The sequence below is a fragment of the Carcharodon carcharias genome, chromosome 1 (genome assembly GCF_017639515.1).
Source record: "Carcharodon carcharias isolate sCarCar2 chromosome 1, sCarCar2.pri, whole genome shotgun sequence".
NCBI classification, from domain to species: domain Eukaryota; kingdom Metazoa; phylum Chordata; class Chondrichthyes; order Lamniformes; family Lamnidae; genus Carcharodon; species Carcharodon carcharias.
In genome coordinates this window covers 445,270-459,393 of record NC_054467.1, presented here as the reverse complement: position 1 = coordinate 459,393, position 14,124 = coordinate 445,270, and the positions used below count along the sequence as shown (strand labels likewise).

Sequence of the window (14,124 nt, the reverse complement as noted above, 5' to 3'; positions counted from 1 at the left end):
TTGGTTTTGGAAATTAGATGATTGTCTCACCCAGTGATATATTAGATGCAGTGTTGCCTAATTTCTAATAAATACTGTAGAGACTCAAATAATTTAATCTTACCTAATTTACAGATCACTGTCACTGGGTCACTGTCCTTCCCTGATGATACTGTGGGTGTACCTACACCAAAAGGACTGCAACAGTCCAAGAAGGTGGCTCATCACCATTTTCTCAAGGTGAATTAGGGATCGGCAATAAATTCTGGCCTTGCCAGTGATGCCCACATCCTGTGAAAGAATTTTTTAAAAAGTCCACTACATTTCTAAGAGATTAAGGAAATTTTATTTAAGCCATTGCACCAAAACATTGCAACATCGAGTGTGACATTTCTTTCTCTGTTCTGTCAATTTCTATCTTTTGTCATTAGCTGATTTCCCAAGAGATACCAGGTAAGCATTAGTTGTAGAACATAGAATAGGGAGCCACATATCACCTTAGTCCCTGTCTTAGCCTTTGCCTGTAGAAAATGCATGTCCTTGTGTTTCCTGTATTGCTGTATTTGTACACATGGATCCACCTGTAACACCCTCAGAAAATGCTTGACAATTACACTTTCAAAAGGTTATCTATTTGCATCTGAAGTGCCTTCAACATAAGAGGATAGCTACGTGAGTTTCCTGCCCTGTGTGGATCGGAGGATTGAGCATGGAGAATCCCCCACCTGCACTACTCCTGAGTTCCCGGTGATTTGATGATCTGAAAATTGGAAACACCACGAAGCTTCAATTGGCACTCCTCCCACAGAAAACTCTACACTGGAAATAGATCTTCCCCATTGTTATGTGTATTTTAGATACATACATACATAAAACATCTTTTTGAACAATATCTGAAACAATGTAAAAATTGGTCAATATTTTAACGATATAGGGCCTGAATTTGAGCGGAGTGGCAGAGTTGGATTGCCACTCTGCTTCTAGTTACTTACTTCAAAATCCAGATGATCCTTTCTCGCCCAACCACCTGACTCAGGTCTGACAAGAACTGTGTAGGGCAGCGCACTCCTGGGGCCTTCAGTTGAGGGCTGGAAAGTCAGAGGTAAGGAAGCCATACCCCAAGCAGGTAAGTTAAATTTCCAGCCACTTTCAAACCAGGGAGAAGTTAGGTATATAAGGTAAGTGGGCAGGATTGGGGAAGGGTGGTGTTGCGGAGAGTGGCATCAGGTGTTTGGAAGGGGTCAGGTGGTGGGAGGGTCTGGGGGTGTTGAGTGGTCAGTGGAGGGGAGATCGCGTGGCCAGTTGGGGCGGGTTTGTCGGGAGGCATTGGTTGGTCGGGGTTGCTGGGTTGTCAGTGGTGGGTGGGGTGTTGACCTGTGGGGGGAGTGTCAGTTGGTCATGGGGGGGTTGGTCGGGAGAGGGTCAGGTGATTGGGAGGTGGGGGTCGGGTGGTCATTGGGGGTGAGGGGTGTTGGTCAGCTGGACATTGGGGAGGGGCTCAGTCGGGAGGGGGGTCAGCTGGGCAGCCATTGGGAGGTGGGGGTCAGGTGGTCATTGGAGATTTTGGTTGGGGGGGGAATGGGGTGGGTGATCAGTGGGGGGGTTGGGCAGTCAGGGAGTGTTGTCACTGGGAGGGTCAGGCATTAGGTGGCGGGGGTCCCATGGGGGTGGTTCAGGGAGTGGGGCAGTCCTGTGGTAGGTGTCAGTAATATAACTACCCAGAGTTAGAAGTGGTTTTAATTCTTCTAAGTTTTTCTGGGTAACTATTACTGTAAGACCATTTGAAGTTTACGATGTGAATTGTACTTTTGGATGGTTCCCATTGCAGGGCAGTTCCCCAAAGGAAGTTTGAACTTCATGGGAATTTTTTGTGCAGTCCTTATCTAGGACCTCTGGGACAGGGTTTCCCTAGTGTATCTTTGTGGTACCCTCCAGTTTCAACTCCCAGAAGTTACGGGTCATACTGTTGCAACGGATTTGCTCCCTTTGTTATTTTGTGTTCATGTTACATAAATTGCATTTACTTGTTGAGGAATTAACAACTTTGTGAAAGATTATTAAATGTATGAAATAATTCTTAATTATTTCTTTCCAGAACATGAAAGCTTTCTGTAGAATTTGCTGCATTTATCCAATCAGTTGCTTCTAAATATTTAAATGAAGTTGTTGCACAGTGTATTAAGTTGGCAGTCAAATTGGCAAGTGAACGTATTAATCCTTTGATAAAAGCAAAAAACTGCAGATGATGGAAATCCAAAACAAAAACAAAAATACCTGGAAAAACTCAGCAGGTCTGACAGCATCTGCGGAGAGGAATATAGTTAATGTTTCCAGTCCGTATGACTCTTCAACGGAGTCATACAGACTTGAAACATTAACTGTGTTCCTCTCCACAGTTGCTGTCAGACCTGCTGAGGTTTTCCAGGTATTTTTGTTTTTGTATTAATCCTTTGCATGTTTTCAAAGTGCCTTTGTGCCAAGGCTTTCACAATAAGAATGTTTTAGTCAAAAGTGAAAAATTTGGGTTGGAAATTTGAATAAAAACTGAAAATGTTGGAAATGTGCAGCAGATCTGGTAGCATCTGTAGCGAGAGATACAAAGTTTCGGGTTGATGATCTTTCATCAGAACTCTACCAAGTATTTTGACATTGACCTGAAACATTAACTCTGTTTCTCTCTCCACAGATACTTCCAGACCTGCTGAGCATTTCCAGCATTTTAGTCGATACTGGTATTGAGCCCTTGCTTAGGAAGCTTTGTCTAGTTTCTGCCTCTGTTCCAGTGTGGAGACCTGACTTGGATAGACTAACACTTCAGATGCGGGCAAATCACATGCCATTGTGAAATATCACATTTGGTTATAATTGAGAGCTCAATAACTAGATTAATGGAGAACCGTGGTGTTGCCACACTCATTGTGTCATTAAAATCTCCCTTGTTATGGCTTTTATATTTAGATAAATCCTCAAAACACCAAAAAATGCAAATGATAAAAATTATTTTTTTATTTAAGACTAATGAACATTATTCCCTGAAAGCTGAGGTGATGCTTTTGTTTGTGTTCATCTGTTGTCACTCAGCAGGATCCATGTAGGTAAGACATTAACCTGCTCTTGATCACACAACCGGCTCCAGCGTCCAGGTAGTGAGCGCTTTAGGCCCAACATTGGAAATTACAGCAATACAAGCATAACGATTCCATACAACAATAACTTGCAATTATATCACAGCTTTTAATTGCTAAAATGGAAAGAAATATTGAGGAAACCTGCAAAATGATTTACCTGACACCAATTGTGTGTCTTGATTACATAGGATAAGATGGTGTAGAAACAGGTTATTCTGCTCAACAAGTACATACCAGGGTTTATGCTCCATTCAAACCTCATCCCCTTTTTTCTCATCTAAATTTACCATCATAACCCTCATTTCCTTCTGCCTCAAGTGGTGGTGTAACTTCCTCTTAAATATATCTACTATTCACTGTGGTAGTGAGTTCCACATTCTCCCCTCTCTCTGGGTAAAGAAGTTACTCCTGAATTCCTAATCGGATTTCTTGGGGACTATCTTATATTGACGGCCTCTAGTTCTGCTCTTCCCCACAAGAGGAAACATTCTCTCTGTATCCACTCAATTAAAACCTTTCAGAATTTTAAATACCTTGATTAGTCACCCCTCAACTGCTGTTTTTCAGGAAAAAAGAGACCTTTCCAGTCCAGCCTTTCTTGATATGTGTCCCCATCCATTGCTGGTATCATCCTTGTAAATCTTCTCCGCACCTTCTCCATTGCCTCTATATCCTTTTTATTATATAGTCAATCATATTCACTACACCTGACCCATCAAGTAATGCTTTATATTTTATATGTATGTGTATATATATATATATATATATATATATATTACACACCCCCTCTGTTCCTTTCACAGATTGGGTGTTAGTTTGCTATCTTCACTTTTGCATGTTATTAATACATAGCTCATTTGAAGTGTTGTTAGCCAGTTAAGCTCATTTTACCTGATGCACAATGGATATCTTTAGCTGGGTGGCTTCACTAGGTTGACTTGCATTCAGTCAGTCAGTGTCTCTATCTATGTTCATTAATGACTTTTTTTCCTGTCAGGTCACACAGCTACCGCAGGACTCCTACCCTCTCCTTCTGTTTGTGAACCCAAAGAGTGGGGCCCTTAAAGGGCGAGAACTTCTGTACAGCTTCCGGAAGCTTCTGAACCCTCATCAGGTCTTTGATCTTTCTAATGGAGGGCCTCTATCTGGGTAATGTGTAATTTTGTACATGATATCTTTGGCAAACAAAGGCTTAGCATTTTAAAGTTCTCTGACAATCAGTGCAAGAATATTCATTCATCTTCCACTAGACTCATTGCATTGTCACCTACCCTTTGCCTATTTGGCGCCTGTCAGGACTCACTCTTTTCTCTCCAGGCCACCCATTGATGAGGCTTAAGAACATGCACTTGCACAGGCACGATGGACTGAATGGCTTCCTCATTCTGTAGCATTCTCTGATTCTGTGATTTTACAAGAATGGAAAAACTTGTATAAAAGAGTGCGGTTTGAAATAATGCAGAAAACAGGAGTTTACTGGGTCAGAGTTTACTGTCTATTTATAAAAAGTGATGTCTTCAAAAAATGAAATTTGTATTTGTGATGCTGAAGCAATGATACATCTAACAGATTCTAATACTAGCCTTAAACAGCATCACGAATGACTCAGATTTTTCTGTTACAAAATCTAGCCTGAAAAGCCACTACTTTAACTGAAGTTGTTTTTAATGTATGTTAAGCCACTTGTGCCCAATGTGTTTGTCAATTAGTTATCAACCCCTGTGGTGCAACTAAATAGTCCATGCAGGCTGTGAAATATGTATTCACCTCACCCACACAAACCTGTTTCAGGCAAGCGAATGATGCTAATGATTTAAATCAATGCAGAAGGACTGCAAATCTTAAGAACATAAGAATTAGAAACAGGAGTAGACAATATGGCCCCACAAGCGTGTCCCGCTGTTCAGTATAATCATGGCTGATCTTCTCCCTCAAAGGTGTTGTGGTGGTAATGTCACTGGATCAATAATCCAGAGCCCAGGTTAATGTTCTGCAGGCAAAGGTTCAAATCCCACCACGGCAGCTGGTAGAAATTAAATTAAATTAGTAATCTGGAATCGAAAAGCTAGCACCGTGAAACCATTGTTGGTTATCGTAAAAATCCATCTGATACATTAATGTTCTTTAGGGAGGGAAATCTGCAGTCCTTACCTGGCCTGGCCAACATGTGACTCCAGACCCACACCAAAATTGATGACTCTTAACTGCCCTCTGAAATAGTGTGGCAAGCCACACAGTTCAAGGGCAATTAGGGAAGGGGAACAAATGCTGGCATTGTCAATAATGCCCACGGCCCATGAATGAATAAAAAAAGCTTTACTTTCTCATCCACTTCCCAAATATCTTTTGATTCTGAGATACCAAAAATCTGTCCATCTCAGCCTTAATGATATGCAACAATGGAACATCCACAATGCTCTGGGGTAGACAATTCCAAAGATTCACAACCCTCTGAGTAAAGACTGACTAGACCTGGAGCCTTCAAAAAGCATGAGGGGGGGAAGGTGCAACTTTCAGTGGACCCAGTTGCTGCCTCTACTGCTGGTGGCGGGTCTCAGTCTTTGGACCAACCAGATTCGGAGAAAATCAAGAGTGACATCACCAGGAACTAGGTAAGTGATTGGTTGGTGAGTATTTTGTTCATTTTGCTTATTTATCTTTTAAGAATTGGTACAATTTATTGGTAGCTGTAAGGTTTTATTAGTAGTGAGATTTTTGTAGTAGCAGTAATAAAGCTTATCAGGAGTAGTAGGGTTTATTAATTAATTAATTAATTGAAAAAGTAATTAGTTAACAGATAATTGTGTAAATAGCTGGATAATGGAAAAACGTAAAAGTTTTACATAACCCTTATGTAATTAACTTATAGGCACAGGAGAAGGAATTGATTGGTGGGTAAGTCTACATTACTTTCTGACCTCCCGTGTATAATAGATAGTCCAAAAGTAAGCTTGTGGTGTGGCAGGGCAGCTCGGCCGTGTGGAATGCTTAACCTGTGGCATGTGGGGAATTGTAGACACTTCACATGGGCCTGGACCAGCACATGTGCAGGAAGTGTCATCAGCTGCAGAAACTTGAGCTCTGGGTTTCAGAACTCGAGTGACAGCTGGAGACACTGTGCTACGTCCGCAATGCCGAGGACTATGTGGATAGCATATCGAGGGAGGTGGTCACACCAGAGGTTTAGAGTTTGCAGGTAGAAACGGAAGGGGTGACCACCAGAAAGTCCAGGATAACCATGGAGGTAATGCAGGAAGTCCTGAGGCTATTTTGCTCAAGAGCCGGTTTTCATTTTGGACACCAGTGAAGGCGATGGTTTCTCAGAGGAGTGCAGCAGGAGCCAAGTTCAGCGCACCATGGGTGGCTCAGCTGCACAGGCAAAAAGGAAGAAGAGCAAAAGAGAAATAGTGCAATGGGTATCGATAGTTATGGGAACAGACAGGCATTTCTGCGGCCATGAACATGACTTCAGAATGTTGTGTTGCCTCTCTGGTGCCAAGGGTCAAGAATATCATAGAGCGGCAGGAAGGTGAACCAGAGGTTGTGGTTCACATTGGTACCAACAACATAGGTAGAAAGAGGGTTAAGGTCCTGAAAGCAGACTTAGAGAGCCAGGTAAGACATTACAAAACAGGAGCTCTGAGATAGTAATCTCCAGATTACTACAAGTGCCACACGCTAGTGAGCATAGAAACAAGAGGTTAGAACTAATGAACGTGTGGCTGGAGAAATGGTGTAGGAGGGAGGGATTCCGACTCCTGGGACATTAGGACTGGTTCTGGGGAAGGGTTGGGACCTGTACAAACCGGTTGGTTTGCAACTGAGTGGGGCTGGGACCAATATACTTGCTAGGACTGTTGGGGACGGTTTAAATTAGTCAGGCAAGGGGATGGGAACCTGAGGGTAGATTCAGATGGGGCAGAGTCAGAAACGGCAATGAAAGGCAGAAAATCAGTGAGTGAGTCTGGAAGGCAGAAGAAACAAAAGATAGAGAATAAAAAAGAGAGTTTGGCAGCACTCAAGGCTATGTACCTCAATGCAAGGAGTAGAGCAAACAAAGCAGATGAACTGAGGGCACAGATAGAAACGTGGCAGTATGATATCATAGTTATTACAAAAACATGGCTTAGAGAGGGACAGAAGTGGCAGCTCAGCATTCCTGGGGCAGAATTTTACGCTTGGTGTGCAGGCATGTGCCCGACCATCTCAATCATAAAATAGTGTGCGATGACGTTGGCTGAGTGTCTGATGTCTTCACACACTCTCATGATATTTCACTTGGCGGGGGCATTAGGGTGCTGGAGCTGCACCTGCCATTTATTAAGAGACCAGTTAAAAAGTCAAATGACGCCAACTTTTCCTTTTTTTAAATTCATTCATGGAGTGTGGGCTTTGCTGGCTGGGCCAGCATTTATTGCCCAGCCTTAATTACCCTTGAGAAGCTGGTGGTGAGCTACCTTCTTGAACCACTGCAGTTCATGTGGTGTAGGTACACCCACAGTGCTGTTAGGAACAGAGTTCCAGGATTTTGACCCAGTGACAGTGAAGGAACGGCAATATATTTCCAAGTCAGGTAGTGAGTGACTAGGAGGGGAACTTCCAGGTGGTGGTGTTCCCATCTATCTGATGCTCTTGTTTTTCTAGATGATAGTGGTCATGGGTTTGGAAGGTGCTGTCTAAGGAGCCTTGGTGAATTCCTGCTGTGCATCTTGTAGATGGTACTCACTGCTGCTACTGTGTGTCAGTAGTGGAAGGAGTGAATGTTTGTGGATGTGGTGCCAATCAAGCAGGACTGCTTTGTCCTGTACGGTGTCAGGCTTCTTGAGTGTTGTGGGAGCTGCACTCATCTAGGCAAGTGAGGACTATTCCATCACACTCCTGACTTGTGCATGGTGAACAGGCTTTGGGAAGTGAGAAGGTGAGTTACTCATCGCACTCTGACCTGCTCTTGTAGCCACAGTATTTATATGGCTAGTCCAGTTCAGTTTCTGGTCAATGGTAACCCCAGGATGTTGATGGTGGAAGATTCATGGTAATGGTGGTAATGACATTGAACATCAAGAGGCGTTGGCTAGATTCTCTCTTGTTGGAGATGGTCATTGTCTGACACTTGTGTGGCGTGAATGTTACTTGCCACCTTTCAGGCCAAGCCTGGATATTGTCCAGGTCTTGCTGCATTTGGACATGGACTGCTTCAGTATCTGAGGAGTCGTGAATGGTGCTGAACATTGTACAATCATCAGCGAACATCCCCAGTTCTGACCTTATGATGGAAGGAAGGTCATTGATGAAGCAGCTGAAGATGGTTGGGCCGAGGACACTACCCTGAGGGACTCCTGCAGTGATGTCCTGGAGCTGAGGTGACTGACCTCCAATATCTTCCTTTGTGCTAGGTATGACTCCAACCAGTGAAGAGATTTCCTCAATTCCCATTGACTCCAGTTTTGCTAGGGCTCCTTGATACCACACTCGGTCAAATGCTGCCTTGATGTCAAGAACAGTCACTCTCACCTCACCTCGGGAGTTCAGCTCTTTTACCCATGTTTGAACCAAGGCTGTAATGAGGTCAGGAGCTGAGTGGCCCTGGCGGAACCCAAACTGGGCGTCAGTGAGCAGGTTATTACTAAGCAAATGCCGCTTGATAGCACTGTTGATGACCCCTTCCATTACTTTACTGATAACGGAGAGCAGACTGATGGGGCTGTAATTGGCCGGGTTGTATTTGTCCTGCTTTTTGTGTACAGGATGTACCTGGGCAATTTTCCACATAGCCGGGTAGATACCAGTGTTGTAGCTGTATTGGAACATCTTGGCTAGGGGCGCAGCAAGTTCTGAAGCACAAGTACTCGGCACTCGGAATGTTGTCAGGGCCCATAGCCTTTGCAGTATCCAGTGCCTTCAGCCATTTCTTGACGTCATGTGGAGTGAATCAAATTGGCTGAAGACTGGCATCTGTAATGCTCGGGACCTTTGGAGGAGGCTGAGATGGATCATCCACCCGGCACTTCTGGCTGAAGATTGTAGCAAATGCTTCAGCTTATCTTTTGCACTGATGTGCTGAGCTCTTCCATCATTGAGGATGGGGATATTTGTGGTGCCTCCTCCTCCAGTGAGTTGTTTAATTGTCCATCACCATTCATGACTGGATGTGGCAGGACTGCAGAGCTTAGATCTGATCCGTTGGTTGTGGGATCGCTTAGCTCTGTCTACCATTTGCTGCTTATGCTGTTTGGCCTGCAAATGGTTCTGTGTTATAGTTTCACCAGGTTGACACCTCATTTTTTAAGATATGCCTTGTGCTGCTCCTGACATGCCCTCCTGCACTCTTCATTGAACCAGGGTTGATCCTCTGGCTTGATGATAATGGTAGAGTGGGGGATATGCCGAGGTTACAGATTGTGTTTGAGTACGAGTCTGCTGCTGCTGATGGTCCACAGTATCTCGTGGATGCCCAGTTTTGAGTTGCTAGATCTGTTTGAAATCTATCCCATTTAGCATGGTGGTAGTGCCACACAACACGATGGAGGGTATCCTCAATGTGAAGCTGGGACTTTGTCTCCACAATGACTGTGCGGTGGTCACTCCTACTGATACTGTCATGGACAGATGTATCTGCAGCAGGCAGGTTGATGAGGATGAGGTCAGGTATGTTTTTCCCTCTCGTTGGTTCCCTCACCACCTGCCGCAGACCCAGTCTAACAGCTATGTCGTTTAGGACTCAGCCAGCTCGGTCAGTAGCAGCGCTACCGAGCCACTCTTGGTGATGGACATTGAAGTCCCCCACACTGAGTACATTCTACAGCCTTGCCACCCTGAGTGCTTCCTCTAAGTGGTGTTCAACATGGAGGAGCCCTGATTCATCAGCTGAAGGAGGATGGTACATGGTAATCAGCAGGAGGTTTCCTTGCCCATGTTTGACCTGATGTCAGGAAACTTCATGGGATCCAGAGTCAATGTTGAGGACTCCCAGGGCAACTCCCTCTCGACTGTATATCGCTGTGCTGCTACCTCTGCTGGGCCTGTCCTGCCCTTGGGACAGGACATACCCAGGAATGGTGATGGTGGTACAAAAACAAAAATACCTGGAAAAACTCAGCAGGTCTAACAGCATCGGCGGAGAGGGATACAGTTGACATTTTGAGTCCATATGACTCTTCATCAGAACTAAGACATATAGAAATAAGATGAAATATAAGCTGGTAGAAGCAGTTGGGATAGGAGAGCTCGATAGGGGGCCAGTGATATGTGGAAGCCAAGAAGAGACTGCCAAAGATGTCGTAGACAAAAGGACAAAGGGGCGTTGACGGTGGTGATATTAGCTAAGGAATGTGCTAATGGGGGCTAGTGGCAGATGGCCCTAGTGTAGGTGGGGTGGTGGCATCATGCTGGAGTTGGTGGAAATGGCGGAGGATGATCCTTTGAACACGGAGGCGCTCTAGGCACTTTACAGTCTTCCGGACTTAATATTGAGTTCATCAATTTCAGATCGTGAACTCTCTCCTCCATCCCCACCCCCTTTCCGATCCCCCTTTTTCCAAGAATTTATAATTTTTTACAACTATATTTTTTCTTTTCCCTCCTATTTTAAAAATTATTTCGATCTATTGTCTCATCTCCATCTTTTAGCCCATTTCGATCCCTTCCCCCCACCCTACCCATACTAGGGCCATCTGCCACTAGCTTGCTTCCCTTAATGTTCCCATTAGCACATTCCTTAGATAATATCACCACCGTCAACACCCCTTTGTCCTTTTGTCTATGACATCTTTGGCAGTCTCTTCTTGGCTTCCACCTATCACTGGCCCCCTATTGAGCTCTCCTGTCCCACCCCCTTCTACTAGCTTATATTTCACCTCATTTCTATATTTCCTTAGTTCTGATGAAGAGTCATACAGACTCGAAAAATCAAATGTATCCCTCTCTGCAGATGCTGTCAGACCTGCTGAGTTTTTCCAGGTATTTTTGTTTTTGTTCTAGATTTCCAGCATCCGCAGTATTTTGCTTTTATCTTAATGGCGATGGTGGTGTCTGTAAGGTATGATTGCATGAGGATGGCTATGTCAGGCTGTTGCTTGACTAGTCTGTGAGACTCCCAATTTTGGCACTAGCCCCAGATGTTAGTAAGGAGGACTTTGCAGGGTCAACAGGGCTGCGATTGCCATTGACATTTCCGGTGTCTAGGTCGATGCCGGGTGGTCCGTCTGGTTTCATTCATTTTTTGTGACCATGTAACGGTTTGTTGCAACTGAGGGGCTTGCTAGGCCATTTCAGAGGGCATTTAAGAGTCAACCACAATTGCTGTAGGTCTGGAGTCACATACAGGCCAGACCAGGTAAGGACGACAGATTTCCTTCCCTAAAGGACATTAGTGAACCAGATGGATTTTTAGAACAATCGGCAATGGTTTCGTGGTCATCATCAGACTTTTAATTCCAGATTTTGGTGGGATTTGAGCCCGGGTCCCCAGAGCATCACCCTGGGTCTCTGGATTACTAGTCCAGCGACAATCCCACTACGCCATCGCCTCTTTCTGTGCTGTAAACTTTCTATGATTCTATGAAGAAATTTTTCTTCATCTCAGTCCTAAAGGTAGTAACAGGTGTGGTTCAGCTGGTTGCACTCTTGCCTCTGAGTTGCAAGGTTCTGGGCTCAAGTTTCTACTCAAAGGCTTGAACACTAAAATCAAGGCTAGCGCTCCAGTGTAGTCCTACATTCCCAGCTAGCTTTGTATTGTCAGTAAACCTAGATAGATTACTCTTGATCTCCTTGTGGATTGTGCTGATTGGTTGGCAAGTTGACTGATTGGCTGAGTTAATGCCATGGAGAAAACAACAGGAAAACTGTAAGTTGCCCATGTTCCTGGGTAATTCAAAAATGGCACAAAGTTTGAACATATTCCCTTGTTTTCAGAGAATGGGTCCCTGAGTATGAATGTGGGTTGCTTCTAGCAAGTGTAACTCTTTTGGAGTTAAAACAATTAAATCAAACTAATTCTAGCAAGTGTAAATGAGCCATGTTATGAGCTTGGCTGATTACCTTAAATTGGTTGTTAGTGTTGCTATTAGTGCACTCAGGATTGTTCAGCAAGTGCTGCCCAATCACAGACTCAGATTTAAAAGTCGAAGCTTTGTTTAGTGTTTTGCAAGCGCATGCTGGGTGAGTACAGTATGTATTCTGCCTATTACAAACATCCAAGGAACGTGTTCGATTCGATCAGCCATTTGCTGGAATGCGCGGCTGACATACCTGGCATTGCGCCAGCAGTGAAATTCAAACACAACATTTTTCAGTTGCATGGTAGGCAGAACGTCTTTTTGGACTGATGGCAGCATCCTGTTAATTGAAAACACTATTCACGTAGGCACTGTGTGGTAGCACGGTGAATCAAGCTTGCTTAATCTGTTAGTGTACTTCGGAATTAGCCAAGTGCTTGGCAAGTTTATAGTTCCTCATTGCTTTCTCCATGGCAATGCCTAAACCAACCAGAGTTAACTTGCCAACCAGTCAGCACCTTCTTCTCCAATAGTATAAATTGTTGTGATTATTTGAAATTTGGCATTCTTGCTTTTGTCATGTTGAGTGCAAGATGAACAGCCTCAGCCACATGTCTGTCTTCTCAGCAACTTGAGACTTCTTTCGTGTTTCTCTCCGCCTTATTTAATTTTAATTTTATCCCCTAGATCTAATTGATTATTTGAGCTCTAATTTTTATTATGGAATACATTATCAAATGGTACTAAGATTACAATAAATTCTATGTGGGTGTAAGGATTTATCTAATCCAGAGTGGTTTACAAACTTCGTTGGTGAGTACATTTCAAGTACTCACGTACGTTCAAGTGAGAAAAACAGGTTTTTGGACACAGAAGAGATCATAGAATTTAGGGATCAAGCAGGGAAGAGGAATTGATGTCGATCAGTCATGATCTTATTGAATGATGGTGCAGGTTTGAAGGGTTGTGTGGCCTACCTGCTCCTATTTCTTATATTCTTATTCTTATGTTCTTATGTAATGTGCTTGTGAACTAAAGTGCTGGAGGACTTACAGTGCTCTTCTTACATTCTTAACTTTCTTTACCCCCCCACCTTCACCTCCAGACTGCACACATTCCGGGAGGTGCCATTTTTCCGAATACTGGTTTGCGGAGGAGATGGAACAGTTGGTTGGGTTCTGGGCGTGCTGGAAGAGATTCGATACAAACTGAATTGTCGAGAGCCTCCAGTTGCTGTGTTACCTTTAGGAACAGGTGAGGTGAGGGATGTGCAGAGAAAATGTGTGGGGTTCGTGTGGGGGATGTGCAGAGAGTGGGCGGGGTTCCTGTGTGGGGGATGTGCAGAGAGAATGGGCGGGGTTCGTGTGGGGGATGTGCAGAGAGAGTGGGCGGGGTTCCTGTGGGGGATGTGCAGAGAGAGTGGGCGGGGTTTGTGTGGGGGATGTGCAGAGAGAGTGGGTGGGGTTCGTGTGGGGGATGTGCAGAGAAAGTGGGTGGGGTTCGTGTGGGGGATGTGCAGAGAAAGTGGGTGGGGTTCGTGTGGGGGATGTGCAGAGAGAGTGGGTGGGGTTAGTGTGGGGGATGTGCAGAGTGTGGGCGGGGTTCGTGTGGGGGGTGTGCAGAGTGTGGGTGGGGTTCGTGTGGGGGATGGGCAGAGAGTGAGTGGGGTTCCTGTGGGGGATGTGCAGAGATAGTGGGGGGGCTCGTTTGGGGGATGTGCAGAGAGAGTGGGCAGGGTTACTGTGGGGGATGTGCAAAGTGGGTGGGGTTCGTGTGGGGGATGTGCAGAGTGTGGGCGGTGTTACTGTGGGGGATGTTCATAGAGTGGGTGGGGTTTCGTGTGGGGGATGTGCAGAGAGAGTGGGTGGGGTTCGTGTGGGGAATGTGCAGAGAGTGGGCGGGGTTTCTGTGGGGAATGTGGAGAGTGGGCGGGGTTTCTGTGGGGGATGTGCAGAGTGGGTGGGGTTCCTGTGGGTATGTTAGAAAGAGTGGGCGGAGTTCGTGTGGGGGATGTGCAGAGAGAG

At 44.9% G+C, this 14,124-nt stretch overlaps 1 protein-coding gene across 1 annotated transcript in view; it reads left to right on the top strand.

Moving 5' to 3' along the window:
* Positions 1-14,124, top strand: part of LOC121280181 (diacylglycerol kinase theta) — a 197,539-nt gene that overhangs the window by 132,047 nt on the left and 51,368 nt on the right. Inside the window, exons 16-17 of the mRNA XM_041191910.1 lie at positions 4,105-4,256; positions 13,206-13,354. Of these exons, the coding sequence (XP_041047844.1) occupies positions 4,105-4,256; positions 13,206-13,354 (301 nt within the window). The remainder of the gene's footprint in view (positions 1-4,104; positions 4,257-13,205; positions 13,355-14,124) is intronic.